We start from the raw sequence: 13,848 nt of genomic DNA on the forward strand, positions 1-13,848 counted from the left end.
CCCTTATTTTTATCTAAAATTACACAGATTTCGTACGTTTTGTTAATGAAAAAAAACGGTCTGTTGCAAAAATTCCTTCCGTGCTTTTTCGAAACAAATTTCTGCTGATATGCAGTTACTAAACTCCCTAGTAAGAAAAACTCAGAGTATTTTCCCGACAGTTCTTTACCCAAAATACTTTCCGATTTCCTGACATTTCCAGGCTTTATGGCTTAACTTATTGATAGAAAATTTCACGGGAAAGTACTTTTGTATTGTACTTTATTTACTTAAAAAAAAATATTTCTATTTTATTTTTAATTTCATTTTAATTCAAGCTTGTTTTACTTTTTCTTTTAAACTTAAAAAAATTATAAAGCAAAAAAAATTTGAAGCTTTTCACATAATTCTAGAATGTAGTGTGTGAGAACCTATGATTGGTTTTTTGTAACATCAATTAAAAAGGCTGATACGTCTAATAATACAGATTTTTCATTCCGTCATTAACTGACAAGAATTTCAGTTTTTATTTATTGTCATTAACTACTCAGAATTTAAACTTTCAAGCTGATGATTTTCTCATAGTATTCACAGAAAAGTGTCAAATTTAAAGTTATAATCTTATATCAAAGTTATTCTTACAAAAAAAGGTAATTCTATAGATGACGTAGGTTGCATGACATTTTTATTTCGATATCGGAACGATATCTTTTATTGATACAAGATTATCTACAAGTAGTTATGTATATAAAATAAATATTTTTATGTATTTATATCCGTAAAAAAAAGTACAAATTCGTTCTTTTTCTGTGTCACATATCGTCATAGTAAAAAAGCAGATTCACATCAGAAAGTAGACGAAGAATGCTTTAGACAAACGTTTTCCTTCACATTGGCGTTGCCAGGTAACACATGCACATTTGGTCTCTACTCGTCAGAATTAGAGAGCCTCCCGATTGATGCCATGTTAAACCAGTCACGAAAAAGTCGGCTGAAATAGAAAAATTGACAATATAAAATAAAATGCATATAATTAAGAAAATAAGTGTTTCAAGTCGGTCTTATTAAAAAGATCCACTAAAAACTTGTGTGCATGCACATGATACGATTCAGGTCGCAGTTTTCGTGCTTACAGGGTAAATGCGGTACTATTCAAACGTGAGAAGCAAAATATACTTCAAATGTAAAAAAATATCGAGTTTACATGTATTTAAACTTCAAAATTCGGTAAAAATTGGACGTCAAAATATCAGGGTTCATTGTTTTCTGTGAATTTCATATTTTGATATTTTTTAGTTAACTTGATTATCTCACAAAACAAGACGTATGATTTGCGTAAACTAGCTCGCAAAACACAGACGTTGACAGTCTTAATCAATTATTGTTTCCGAACAAGTACTAAATTTAATGAAATCAGAGTACTCTGGTTGTCAAAATTTCAAAACCGGGATGTTCAACATGTCCTTTCCGATCAGTGTAACAAACTTCATCCAAACCGGAACATTTTCACTTCGGTTTCAAATACACCTTTCCCAAATTGCATGACGTCACACAAAATTTTAAAGTTGACATAACACGTCTTATTTGGATTTTTGAATAGATCCAGTTAAAATGATTGAAACCTGAAAATTTTGATTTTTAAGAGTGTTTTACACTATTTTATTGCCATTAAAGAAATTCATTTGGTTTGAAAACGAGGCTATTCTTAGGAAGGCGTAGTTTAAAGAATTTAACCATGACTTTGAAACTGCAATTTAGCGAATTGACATTTTCCAAATCAATTTCAAAAACTCTAGATGTAACGTAACTTGTGCTTACAATGCGAAAACAAAAGCCAATTTGGTCTAATTTGGACCAAAAAAATTGATAGGCGTCATTTCTTTTGTATCAAGATAGCGACGTCTCACAATTCTTGTAGTGACTAATTGTATTATCCATAAAGGGGCAAAATGAATAAAAATAATATAATTTTGAGAACAAAAAAATAATTTCTGGAGTCTCAAAATAAACACAGCAACAACAACAACAACAACATGTGAAACACGACAGCAAGAGCAAGCAAAGATGGCGTTCAATGTTTACAACTCGTGTTACAGCGTAACCTTAAACCTCATATATGCCACGCTGATACTTTAGAACTGAAAGTCCCGTAGGCATAGAATCTGACTCAATAGTTTCATCACCGTGTGTATAATTAGCTAAGTGGCTTTTTTTCTCATATTTTTATACATGCAGCTGGCCAGACTCTTGTAACTCTTTACTATTCACAATAAGACAAACCATTTCTTTACGTATTGAAAAAAGTTAAGTGCAGTTCAGTTGGGTTTGATCACAGGGTTAGGCTACCAGATTTTAAAATCAGTAAAAATCCCATTGTGGGACAGACATCTCAGCTCCTTATTAATATCTAGTCTCTATAAGCTAGATAATAAAAATTGTCTGCACTTACTAGAAACATTATTCGAAAGATAAGCGCGAAACGACAATAAAAACCTTTCGCTTACTCTATTTAAGTGGGTTTAAGTTTATATAACGTGTCCACCAAAATCTTCGATTTTCCGGATATTTTTGACACTATCTGTCATTTTTTTTAGCTAATAATCCTCACATTTACGAATTTGCTGCCCTACTTTTTTCTATCGATACAGCTGATGAACAAGCTGACTGGTCAAAGAAGAAGAAAAAATGAAAGAAAGGATGAAACGAATACAAGCTCGAGATAAAAGCTGACATTGAAAAACATTACTAAGATAAAAAGCATATGCGCTACGGGGACTCACTAAAAAGTTTAAAAGTCCTCTCATTTTTCTGACATTTCCTAAAAAGACATTATTGCCTTTATTTTCGAAATTCCTGACATTTCCTGATAGAGTGGGCATCCTGTACAAAAAAAATTCATGATTACCTTCACACGGAACTTCAACATCTAAGCAACCTGCTGGAGACCACATATATATTTTATTCGTCCCTGCACACAGTGCCAAGCGCGTTTCTTTAGGATCCCAAGCTAGCACTAAAAAAAAAATCTGATCTCAACTTTCTAGTGAAAACTACGCAAATAATTAACCAAGATTTAATTTTAAAATAGTGATCATAATGTTTATCCCTATATATAGATAGAGAAAAAATATATTGCCGGACTATTTCCGTCACTAAAATTTAATTCTTTACGTAGACTTTACATTGGGCCGACATAAAATTTACCATAAAAAGATTTCACACCGCAAAGAAATTTCGTCCTAATTGCATGGAGTTCTTCATATAGAAGGCTGTGCCAACTGCACATGCGCCGTAACTTTGTACACATGCGCAATAGCTTTTTAAACATGCGCAATATCGTTTTACGCATGCGCCATAGTCTCATTCCGGATAAATCAGGTTAACATGGATATTTTAAGGGCGAAATGAAATCAGCATCGAAATGAGCCCGAATTCAGTTAAACATTTATCAGAACTAAAAACTAGACAAGAAACCAAAATTAAATTTCATGTAAAGGCTGCCTTGGGCTACTTTTACTTCAGTGGATAACGACAGAGAAACCAGCATTTTGTAACTGAAACAGGTTAACAGACTGATGAAAAACATTTACTCTTCTAGAAATCTCAACTAGAAAATCAGCTTCACTGTCTACAGCATCACTGTTTGATTTAGTAACCACAATATAATGTACTCTACACAGAGAGAATTTCCATTTTAGAAGAAAACAAAAAAAGTATAGTTACCTTTTACAGGGTGAGCCTGTACTAACACTGTGTGAAGTTTCAATTTCATCATATCCCAAATCCAAATCACATTCGGCATATTATCTAAAAACGTGTTGCTGCGGCATAAATTTTGTTTTTAACAACTTTGCTTTTCAATACAGATTTTTATGACAATTATAGCTATATTACGCTCGATTCCATTTGATGGCATTTTCAGCTACAGTGCGAAAAGCTTACATGCTTTTTTGTTAGCGCGTGCGCACTCGAACAGATCTCTAATTTTATGTGCCCACGCGGTTACAAAGACTCTTTTTACACTATAGCAGAATGCAATGAAATTGAAACAAGCCTTAACGGGAGTCCAAGGTATAAAATGATGTTGGACTTATATTATTGAGCTTTAAAAGTCCGTTAACAAGTCTTTCTTTTAAATTTTTAAAACAGCTCTTTTTTTCTCATGATATTTACATTTAAAAAAATTTAAGATTTAATTATGTTGCATAAATTATGATGTCATATTTAAGTAATAACAAATTTTGATATTTTCTATGATCATTAATTTTAGACCTGTCAAGGGATGTGCATTCAAACTTTATTAACGCATAGATATTATAAAGCTGAATTGATTAACAAATTTTTCTCAAAATGACACTGTTTGCGTGTCCCAGACCTCTTAAGTCTTTTCCTATGACCCAATAACTTGGGATCTTCAATTTGGTTGCAATGGGTCTTTTTGGGTAAGCTTATAAGCCCTATATGTTTACTGATAGAATTAGATTGGAAATTGACGTACAGACCCTCTAATTTTGAGGTCGTCCGTCCAACATCATTTTATACCTCGGGTAATGAACTTTTTTCCATGCTCTAGTGTGATGATATTGCAAATTAAGAAAGGTATGGCCGAGTTTATGGGTGCGACTTTGTACCTTAAGGAAATTAATTTTCGCGAAATTCGCAAGTTTTTGTTAATTTCGCAATTATGGGAAATTCGCTATATGCGAAAATTAATTCCTGGAAAATTTTGATTTTCTTTTTAAAAACGCTTTACCCTAATATTTTTCTTTTGATTTACCCAAAACAACTTCAGCAGTCTTTACTTATGTTTCCTACATTAAGATAAAAAAGGTCATCAAATCCTTTTTCTCGCGGAATTTGCAAAACTTGATTCACTCGAAATGTTAGAACTTGACAACTTAGCGAAAATCAGTTCTCGCAAAGATGAGATTTTATTTAGTAATTTAATCTCATTTAGAATGGTGACATCTGCATCAAACTTTTTCCCTCACATATGCAACCAGTTACAAGAAAATGTACCTGATTCTCAAGAAATTAATGACTAATAACGCATCTCAAGCGCAACTTCAATTCACAGAGAATTGTACCAAGAAAGAAATGGCGTCCGATTTTTTAGTAAGAACGTTTAGTGAAGATAAAAATTATTTTCCTAGTACAACTTACCATTTCGGGTTGCCATAAATGTGTTATCAAAACTGAATAGCACCGTTCCAACACCAAGTTTGGGATTTGGTTTTTCTGGATCAGGCCTAATGGTAGGAACTTGAAATGGTTTTTCTTGCAGAATATCTAAGTAAATAATCGCAAGAATATACATTAGACTGACATAATGCATTCATGCAGTTGTAATCCCGTTAGGCAAGAAATGTTCACTACTACTTTATATGAAGGAAAGAGAACTTTTGGAACATTCGCAAATATCGTGCTCCACCCAGAGCACCTAACAGACCGTAGCTTATCGGAAATGACGAATTAAGCGCCCGGAGCGCTTAGTTAAAAATTTTATTGTGACAGGGTGCGCTTAATCTGTCATTTAAGGTATTTTACCGACAAAAAGAATACTGAAGGAAAATTTTTTTTTAGAAATTAAAAAGATAAAAGTACCAAATTCATCAAAAAGGGTAATTATTAATAAGCAGGTTAGCTAGACGTCTATGTGGTTCTAAAGTGTGTATAATTTTTTCCACCTTGACCCTTTGAGTGGTCCGTTTAATACACGCCATTCTTCGGAATGTACGGGAATTGAGCTTATTGATTCGTTTCGAAGGAACGCGTATACGGGCAAAAATTGGACGAAAACAGCCTTAAAGTTAACCGCAGCCACGCCAAAGGAACAGGTTGTTATAATAAGTGCTTATGGGAAGAGATAAACTGGACTGCCAAAGTCTTCTCCTTAACCACCAATGGCAACTTAAATTTTGGAGAACTTATTATTTTTGCGCGCTTTCTAAGGTTTAAAATAATAGAAAAGAGAAATGAAAGCAAAAGACAAACAAATAGCCTCGTCAATTGTCCCTTGAAGAATTTCAATATTTACTCTCTTCGTCGAAAATAAAAGTCAAAATTAACAATATCACTTAAACCTAAGTAAACATAAAATATATACAATAAACATGGAGAGCACTATGTATGAAGAATTGACCTACAATGACTTGGTGGAGAATAGCGACTTGACTTTTCATTCTCCCAAGGTAACACCACAGATTTTCTCTCGATTTCTTGATACACTACCTATAGAAAGAAATATTTATTAGTTAATGACAACATAAAGGTTAAGTACTTTGTTTTTCACTTAATTCTTTTTAAGGACTGCTTAGAAATAGAAGTTAAAAAATTTAGTATCGTCCGAAAAGTTTTGTGCAAAAAAAAAACATGCACATCACACATACAAAATTGCTCATCTTTACTGAAGTCAAAAAAATGCATAAGAGGGATATACTTACAACATTTTGGTTGGTAATTTTTGTCACGTGCTTGAACTCGCAAACAGACTTCCAAGTGATGTTATTTAATAAACGCACCTATAAAGAAACTTTTAGTGACGCAAATCATTTTATATTTTCAACAAGACAAGTAAATAAGTAAGTAAGAAAGTAACGGGAAGTTTTAACACCCTTGGGGATTCCCTCTTAACGGTTGGCCCTTTTCCCTCCGATTGTAACTATGTTACATTACCGCCAGAAGTACGTATAGCATTGCTATAACATGCTTGCCTGCCACACAAGCCGGTGAGCGGTCAGTAGATGGCACTAAATGGGCTGACAACACTGCATTTCATGAAGTGCACCGGAGTGGGGACTCGAACCTGAAACCTTATGATTACAAGTCGAATCCGCTACCACTACACTATCTCCGCTTACAATAAAAAGTCTCACTTTCTACCTGCTGATCATAACTACCAACAGCGAGAAATTGGTTGGATGGAGTCCATGAAACTGATTTTATACCCAATGCAAAATCATATGCGGAGTACGAGGAAATAAACCGACCATCTAATGAATATATGACAACCTTGTACTAAAATAAAAAAACACAACATTAGCTAGTTAAAATTGGGAAATTGTTTTAGGCAAGGTTTTTCCCATACAGACGGAGTTGAATGAAAGGAAAAAACATGTGGTTTTAACTCAATAATAGGAGATTGAAGACTAGTTTTTATTACGCATCCAATCTATAAGAATGATTTGTTGAATGTCTGCTCAATCTCGCAACACAATTTACATAATTTTCTGATATATAGTTCAAGAAACACAAAATATTTAAGGAGAGACATGATAAAATGGGGCCTTAAATGAGAAAAAAACAGCGAAATACAAGGTTGGGCACCAATACATTATCCTCATTAAAAATATTTTTAACTAACAAATGTCCACTACCGAACTTATATCTCTTGAAAAAGCACCGCAAATGCAGATGTTTTATACTTGACATGCAACACCAAAGTCGAAAGTTACAGCGCCACAATCAACATATTTTCAAGTTTTGCAGCAAAAAAACATTATACAGAAATAGGGCATTGGAGAAAAACACGTCTTGACAAGGAAAATAAAAATTACAATGGACTCACAAACAATAGCACTGTATAGCAATATGATGGCTTAGGTGACAGGGGTGTTTTTGTAATTTTTTTCAAGAACTGCAGTGACAAAGGCTAAGTAAGTTTTTTTGATAGTTTGACTTTAAGTTAAACAGCTGCTTTTTGTGAAAGATCAGGCTATTTTTTTTTTGGAAGGCCATGTTTGTTTATGTGGTGTTTACAAACCCGATTTAAACTATGGCAAAATAGTGCAAAAATAATTTTGATACATATGGGCCACAGGTAACATTACTCAGCACAATAAAATCAATTTTGATTCTGCTGTAGAACTTTTGCAACAATCTTCGGTTGCCAACTACAAAATTGACATGTTGATGGAAGCCACAAGCAACATGTTTTACTACAACAAAATTTTGTCGTGTGTGCCTAAAAAATTAGTGATTATGGCCGGCAGCTAATAGGTCTACCATTAACAATACTTAACTGCGAAAAATATTATCTATACCTCTAATTTGGAATCCCATATAGCAATCATGCAACTATTAGGTGAAAATGAAAGGTCTGACGAATCTTTGGTATCTGTTGCAAAATGCTAAAAACCGAAATATGGGAGGTTTTGACATTGACCGTAACATTAGTTGGTCATAAGTGAATCATATAGCTAACCTTTAACATCTCCCAACTGTCACATGCAAAAACACTGACAAAATCCTTATAGTTTCTTCTTTCTAATAAAGCCATATACTTTCCATCCATAGAAAAATCCATGCCTAAAAATATTTGTATTCTTATGTATTTCATGCGTTTAAAAATATAAACATACAACGAAGGAAATATTTATTAGAAAAGAGGTCCTATTTTGAAATAGTAACCACAAACAACCTTTTAGGTAACACGCACTCGAAATTGATCAAAGTTTACTGCACAACAAATTAAAGTAGAACTACTTTGTTAATTGCTAACACACTGCCTAGAAGTAGGTCGGATTTGATCTGCGATCCCAAGGTAAAGTCTAAAAAAAACCCGTTTGAGAGTAATGATTTTACTGACTGTAATGTGCAATGTCAACAAAAGTAAAAAAATTGTCATGTACCATGTGCACTGAGAGAAAAAGAAAACAACAAACACATGAAGTCTCTATGTACAAGAGCTTGACTTTGTGCATGTCAAGTAAGTTTATCAATTATAATAATCTTATTTATTTTTTTTTTATTTGGCAATATAAAATATTTGATATATATATACATATTTTTTTAATGTAACATTTTTCTTTCTGAATAAAGGAAAAAGAAAGGCTGATATTTCAAAAAGTCAGTATCCACATTTAAGGGCACTAAAAATCGACTCAATTGCACACATGGTGTTGATCACAATCTTTCTGTGCAAAAAAAGCAGATAGATGCTATATTTAAACTGAAATAATTTTAGTTTTCCATTAACATGGTCCAGACACATCAATTCCACATGAATATTATTTGATTCACTAGCTCAGCTGTTCTTTTCAAGTGCCGATTTGACTAAAAAGTGTATATCCACAGAGTATCACTGATATATCTTCCAAAAAACGTCTGGGAGTTGAAGAAGGAGTTGAAGTTGAAGTTTAAATAAATGCAAAGGAAATGTACTGTGTAATGAATTATCAGTAAAACCCACCCTCTCTTATGCGTTAATGTTAAGTTACCATAATATGTATATTTCGTTTACTTTACATTTCTTACTGATTCTTGCCTGCTTAGCGATTTTTTTACTTCAAAGCTGCATTACAAATGGCGATCGAGTGGATTTAATGTGACAGATGCAACCAACGGTAACAGTATACATTTTTTCGCACTACTGATCAAGTTGCAATGGCTCTCTATTTTTATTATAAATGTTAATTTCGGTAAAAATATATAAACACATATAAGATAACACTAAACATATCATGTGGAAACAAAAAAATTACTTTCTTAAATTCCTGGGTTTTTTTTGTAGCTACTAAAAAGGAACTAGCTTTCAAAGCAAAGCCTTTTGAGAAATTTATGAGAATAAACTTTCGTTGGTTTGAGAGTTTCGCAGACCTAGTGAAGTAAATTACAATGATACTAAATTTTTACACTATATACTTTGACTAAAAGTTTGTGATGGGTTTTTGCAACAATGAACTTTTTTTCCCACAAAAACGTTTTTTCTTTAAAAGGTTTTCTCTTAGAACTTTCGTGTTAAATGTACCCCTAAATATATTGCAGTCATTCATGTCAGTAAAATCAATGCTGCATTGACGGGTGTTTCTAGGTTCTCAGAACTGGAAGCTGCATAATGAACCCACTGCACTATAGACAGCAATATATTGACAACACACTTGGATAGCTTATCCAGATGACATTATGTAAATAAAGGCTAAGATGGTAAATTCCTGTACCAATTCTTACGCACAGAGGTGTGCCATAATAAGCCTTCCTCTGCATTCACCCTCAATGTCTACAGCAGACCTAGGGTCTTTAAGTTGTTTGATTAGGTTTAAAATGATTTTTCCTGATGTCAGCATGCCTGAATTTTAGACCTTTTTGGGCATTGGTTGAATAAAGAGTTGTTTAGGTGGCTTACACACCTGCCAAAGTAAAACAGAGTACTGGCTAGGTGGTGCTTTTTATTTTTTTCAATAAATAAACCGAAAAAGGCCAATTTTATAAATATTATGTTCAGGGTTTAAACATTTAGCAATCATTTACAAACCTTTTGTAGAATGTTTTGGATATTTGATGTACGATACAGATTTGTTTATCAGTGACCATACAGTTATGCGAAGCTAGAAAAATGTAACACAGCTATGGTAAAGTAATTATAAAATATCAAAATTGTTTTCTGTAAAAACTTATCATTGTCAGTGTTTTAAAAGCAAAACAAGCCACCGACCAGCCCACAAAACAGAAAGAAAAGAATGGCTGTGGAATACATGCTAGAGATATAGCATGATTTGAATTTTCATGTGCTGTTACAATCTAATTTCTTTAAGAGTGTTTTAAATGTATCATAAAATATACTCATGCCTTAAATTCAGATGTCGATAATATATGTCTTCCGTCAGGTGCCCATCTTACAGCAGTTAATCCCATTGACCCATGATCAATTTTACAAGTCCAATCTGTGTTCTCAACTGACCACACCTTTAAAAATTAATCAAAAATTTAATTATTGCTTAAACTTTGCTTTGTGTGGATTTTTAATTACAGAAAGTACTAGAAAATGAAGAGAATGGTATTCAATGACTATGAACGGTATTGGATGTACATATCTGTTTGAATATACTATGATGATATGAATTTTACCATAATTAATGTTGTAAAGACACAGCTTTTTACTTTACTTGGATTTCCACATCAGATCAAATCTTTTAGTTGTCAAAAAATTTTGATAGGAAGTAACAAAACAAAACAATACCTGGATTATTCCTCTTTTAAATAACCCACATAATATAAACTGTGAATCTGATGACCACTAAAAAAGAGAAATCTTTAAGTAATGTTAAAACAGAAAACAAAAAAATAAAAATAAAACTCAAATGACAAAAACAAACCTCGATGTAATTGATACTATCAAGACACGTGAATAAACACTTTATTTGAAGTGTGTTAACATCTCGCACCACCAAACGGTACTGTGTTGCATTAGCCTTTAAAAGATAATATTTGATCGCAATATATCAAGGAAACTCGAAAAATTTGGAATTTCTACACTGAAAAAATATTACAGAACTTTTATAGCTAAAGACGAAAAATTCATCTCTGGCACAAATATATAGTCATTTGGTCTGTATATGGTCGCATGACTTTAGATTTACATACACACAGATAATGTGGCTATTATTGTGGTTCAGGGATGGCCACTAAATTTCAAACCCAGGTGTTTTCTAGATATTAAGGTATTTTAAAAAGATTTTCAGTGTTACATATGCTATGTGATAATTATGTTGTTTAATTTTTATGAGAAAGCCACATCTTGATTGTATTTTTCTTATCTTTATAATACAATAACTGTGTCTGTTGTACAGGTGTTGTCCAGGGTAATTCTGACATGCAATTTTTCCTTCTTTTCTAAACAACAATTTTTTAACTTCGATAAAATAGATTGACATCAATGTGTTTAAATTTTTGAAGTTACTGCATTGCAGTTATAACTTTAAAACCAAATAACTTGAAAATGGATTAAAAGCATTATAACGGATATTAGCAGTAGAACAGAAGGTCAATAGAAACTTCGTGGCAGGGCAGGCTGCAACATTTGCACAATAGAAGTCAGGAAATTGTTACAATACCTAATAATTTACGGTCATCATGACCTCATTTTTAGGTTGTCCCTATCGTTAGCTTAAGCAGGCCATTCCTTGAAATGAGTGCGATCGCACGCGCACTCGTAAAAAAACTATGAGTGCTTTTTATTGCACTTATGAATTTTTTCTTTTTCTAAAATAACATAGAGTGATGAAAAAAGCTTTCGTGATTTTTAAACGATCTACGACGATATTATCACTTTCTATGATGTCATTTTATGATTCTTAAACGATCTATGGCGATCATTTCGCTGTCAACAATCCTGTTTTCATGATTTTTAAACGATCTACATCGATCTCTTCGCTTTCTACGATGCCGTTTTTATGATTTTTAAATGATCTATGGTGATCTTTTCGCTGTCAACGATCCTGTTTTCATAATTTCTAAACGATCTACGTCGATCTCTTCGCTTTCTACGATGCCGTTTTTATGATTTTTAAACAATCTACATTGATCTTTTTCTTGTCTACGAGCCCGTTTTTAAGAATTTTAAACAACCTACGGCGATATTTTTACTTTCTACGATGCTGTTTTTATGATTTTTAACAGATACATTGGTACTTTCACTTTCTGAAATGGTAGATCTTTACAAATAAAATATTATACGAATTGAAGCAACCTGTAGACGATTCCTTACTATTCAAACATTATTTCTATACAGCTTAAATAACATAACGTTATGGTAAACAAAAGATAGTTAAGTGGGAAACACACCTGCAAATATTCACATCGCACTTGTAAATTTGGCTTACGAGTGCGATTTTTCGCGCACCATAGCATTCGCTATTTTTTTAGCGGGTGCTTTTTGTAGCTCTGGCATAGTTTTATTCAAGAAATGGCCTGCCTAAGGACTAAAGGGGGGAGAATGAAAAATTGAGGTAACAGAAGCTACGTTCCCGTCAAACAACAAAACTTTTACTTTTGCCTTTACTCAGGAGCAAGCTAATACTTGGGTAATTTGTTGCCTAAAATACTTCTTCAAAGCCTCCACAATAGGACAATTGCCAATATTAAATTCAATTTGTAATTCGAATTAAATCTGGAGTGGTTTCTTCATCTATATATGTCTACATTGACAAAAATATGTCAAACTTCATTTCTATCAAGATCACTTAATGTTTCACTTGTTTCTGGCTTCTTGAGGTGAGCTTTAATGAACGGTTTCCAAACTTCACATAAATGTATTAAGTTTTTTAGATCAGGACAACATATGGTCATACAGTTCTCAGACACTGGCTCAAATCTCTATAACCATTTATCAAAAGCACCTGATACTATAAATTTTCTTAATCAGTAATTCAAGTTCCACACAACAAGCTTGAAACAAAAAAAAGGGGGTAAACAAATATCTGAAGAATATTCTTTGTGTCTCATTGGGTAATTTCTGACATCACTAAGATTTAGATGGTTCATTTCCACTGTTCTTCTCCCTTTTTTTTACTTATCGACCATTTTGCTAAAGAATACAGCAAAATGAATAATGAGTGAGTATAGAATAAAATTTCCTACATTATACACATCTTGTGACAAACAATGAAATTTGCAAAAAACAAAACTTACCACATAACATCCATCAATTGAAAATTTACAAAGTTGACCAGATTGCTTGAAAGACTCAGAAAAATTCATGTCAGCATACATACATAATTTGCAGACCTCTCATTCTAATTGTAAACAAATATTTTTCCCTGTAAATAAATCGTAAAAACATGGTATATAATTTAGTTGGGCAGAAATGTGAGTTTTTAACATGGAACATAGTAACACACCTAATTCCATGTCACAGTAAGGGACTGTCTCAAAATTTTTGTAACTTTTTCCATGTTAAACACTACAAACTAATTTATTTTGTTACGCAAAAGCTACATTCATGAAACAAACTTCTATGAACTATATATAATTATTTCAATAGAAACCATAAAACAAAATGAAGTACAATTTGATTTTAACAAAAAAGTTTTAACGAACTTGTTTTAATGATTTCGCAACAAAATTGTTTAAGCTTCACATATTCAGATTTTA

General features: G+C 32.6%; 1 protein-coding gene across 1 annotated transcript; it reads right to left on the bottom strand.

The window, feature by feature from the left end:
• Positions 1–647: 647 nt before the first annotated feature.
• On the bottom strand, positions 648–13,544 carry LOC130641223 (WD repeat-containing protein WRAP73-like). The gene is made up of 14 exons (XM_057447939.1): positions 13,387–13,544; positions 11,073–11,168; positions 10,937–10,993; positions 10,546–10,662; positions 10,232–10,304; positions 8,183–8,286; positions 8,022–8,108; positions 6,862–6,996; positions 6,423–6,500; positions 6,126–6,210; positions 5,143–5,268; positions 3,703–3,786; positions 2,885–2,992; positions 648–970 (listed from the first exon to the last, which is right to left on the bottom strand). Exons 1-14 carry the CDS (start codon positions 13,465–13,467, stop codon positions 867–869), a joined length of 1,335 nt encoding a protein of 444 aa, XP_057303922.1. The 5' UTR covers positions 13,468–13,544; the 3' UTR covers positions 648–866.
• Positions 13,545–13,848: the final 304 nt, after the last annotated feature.

Source organism: Hydractinia symbiolongicarpus, chromosome 4, assembly GCF_029227915.1.
Source record: "Hydractinia symbiolongicarpus strain clone_291-10 chromosome 4, HSymV2.1, whole genome shotgun sequence".
Taxonomy (NCBI): domain Eukaryota; kingdom Metazoa; phylum Cnidaria; class Hydrozoa; order Anthoathecata; family Hydractiniidae; genus Hydractinia; species Hydractinia symbiolongicarpus.

Excerpts from the sequence above, each read along its gene's own strand:
- LOC130641223 (XM_057447939.1), bottom strand. The coding sequence starts at position 13,467 with ATGTATGCTGACATGAATTTTTCTGAGTCTTTCAAGCAATCTGGTCAA. Across the intron at positions 11,169-13,386 it reads CAATTGATGGATGTTATGTG|GCTAATGCAACACAGTACCG; the intron begins GTAAGTTTTGTT and ends TATCTTTTAAAG. Across the intron at positions 2,993-3,702 it reads ACAGGCTCACCCTGTAAAAG|TGCTAGCTTGGGATCCTAAA; the intron begins GTAACTATACTT and ends TTTTTTTTTTAG.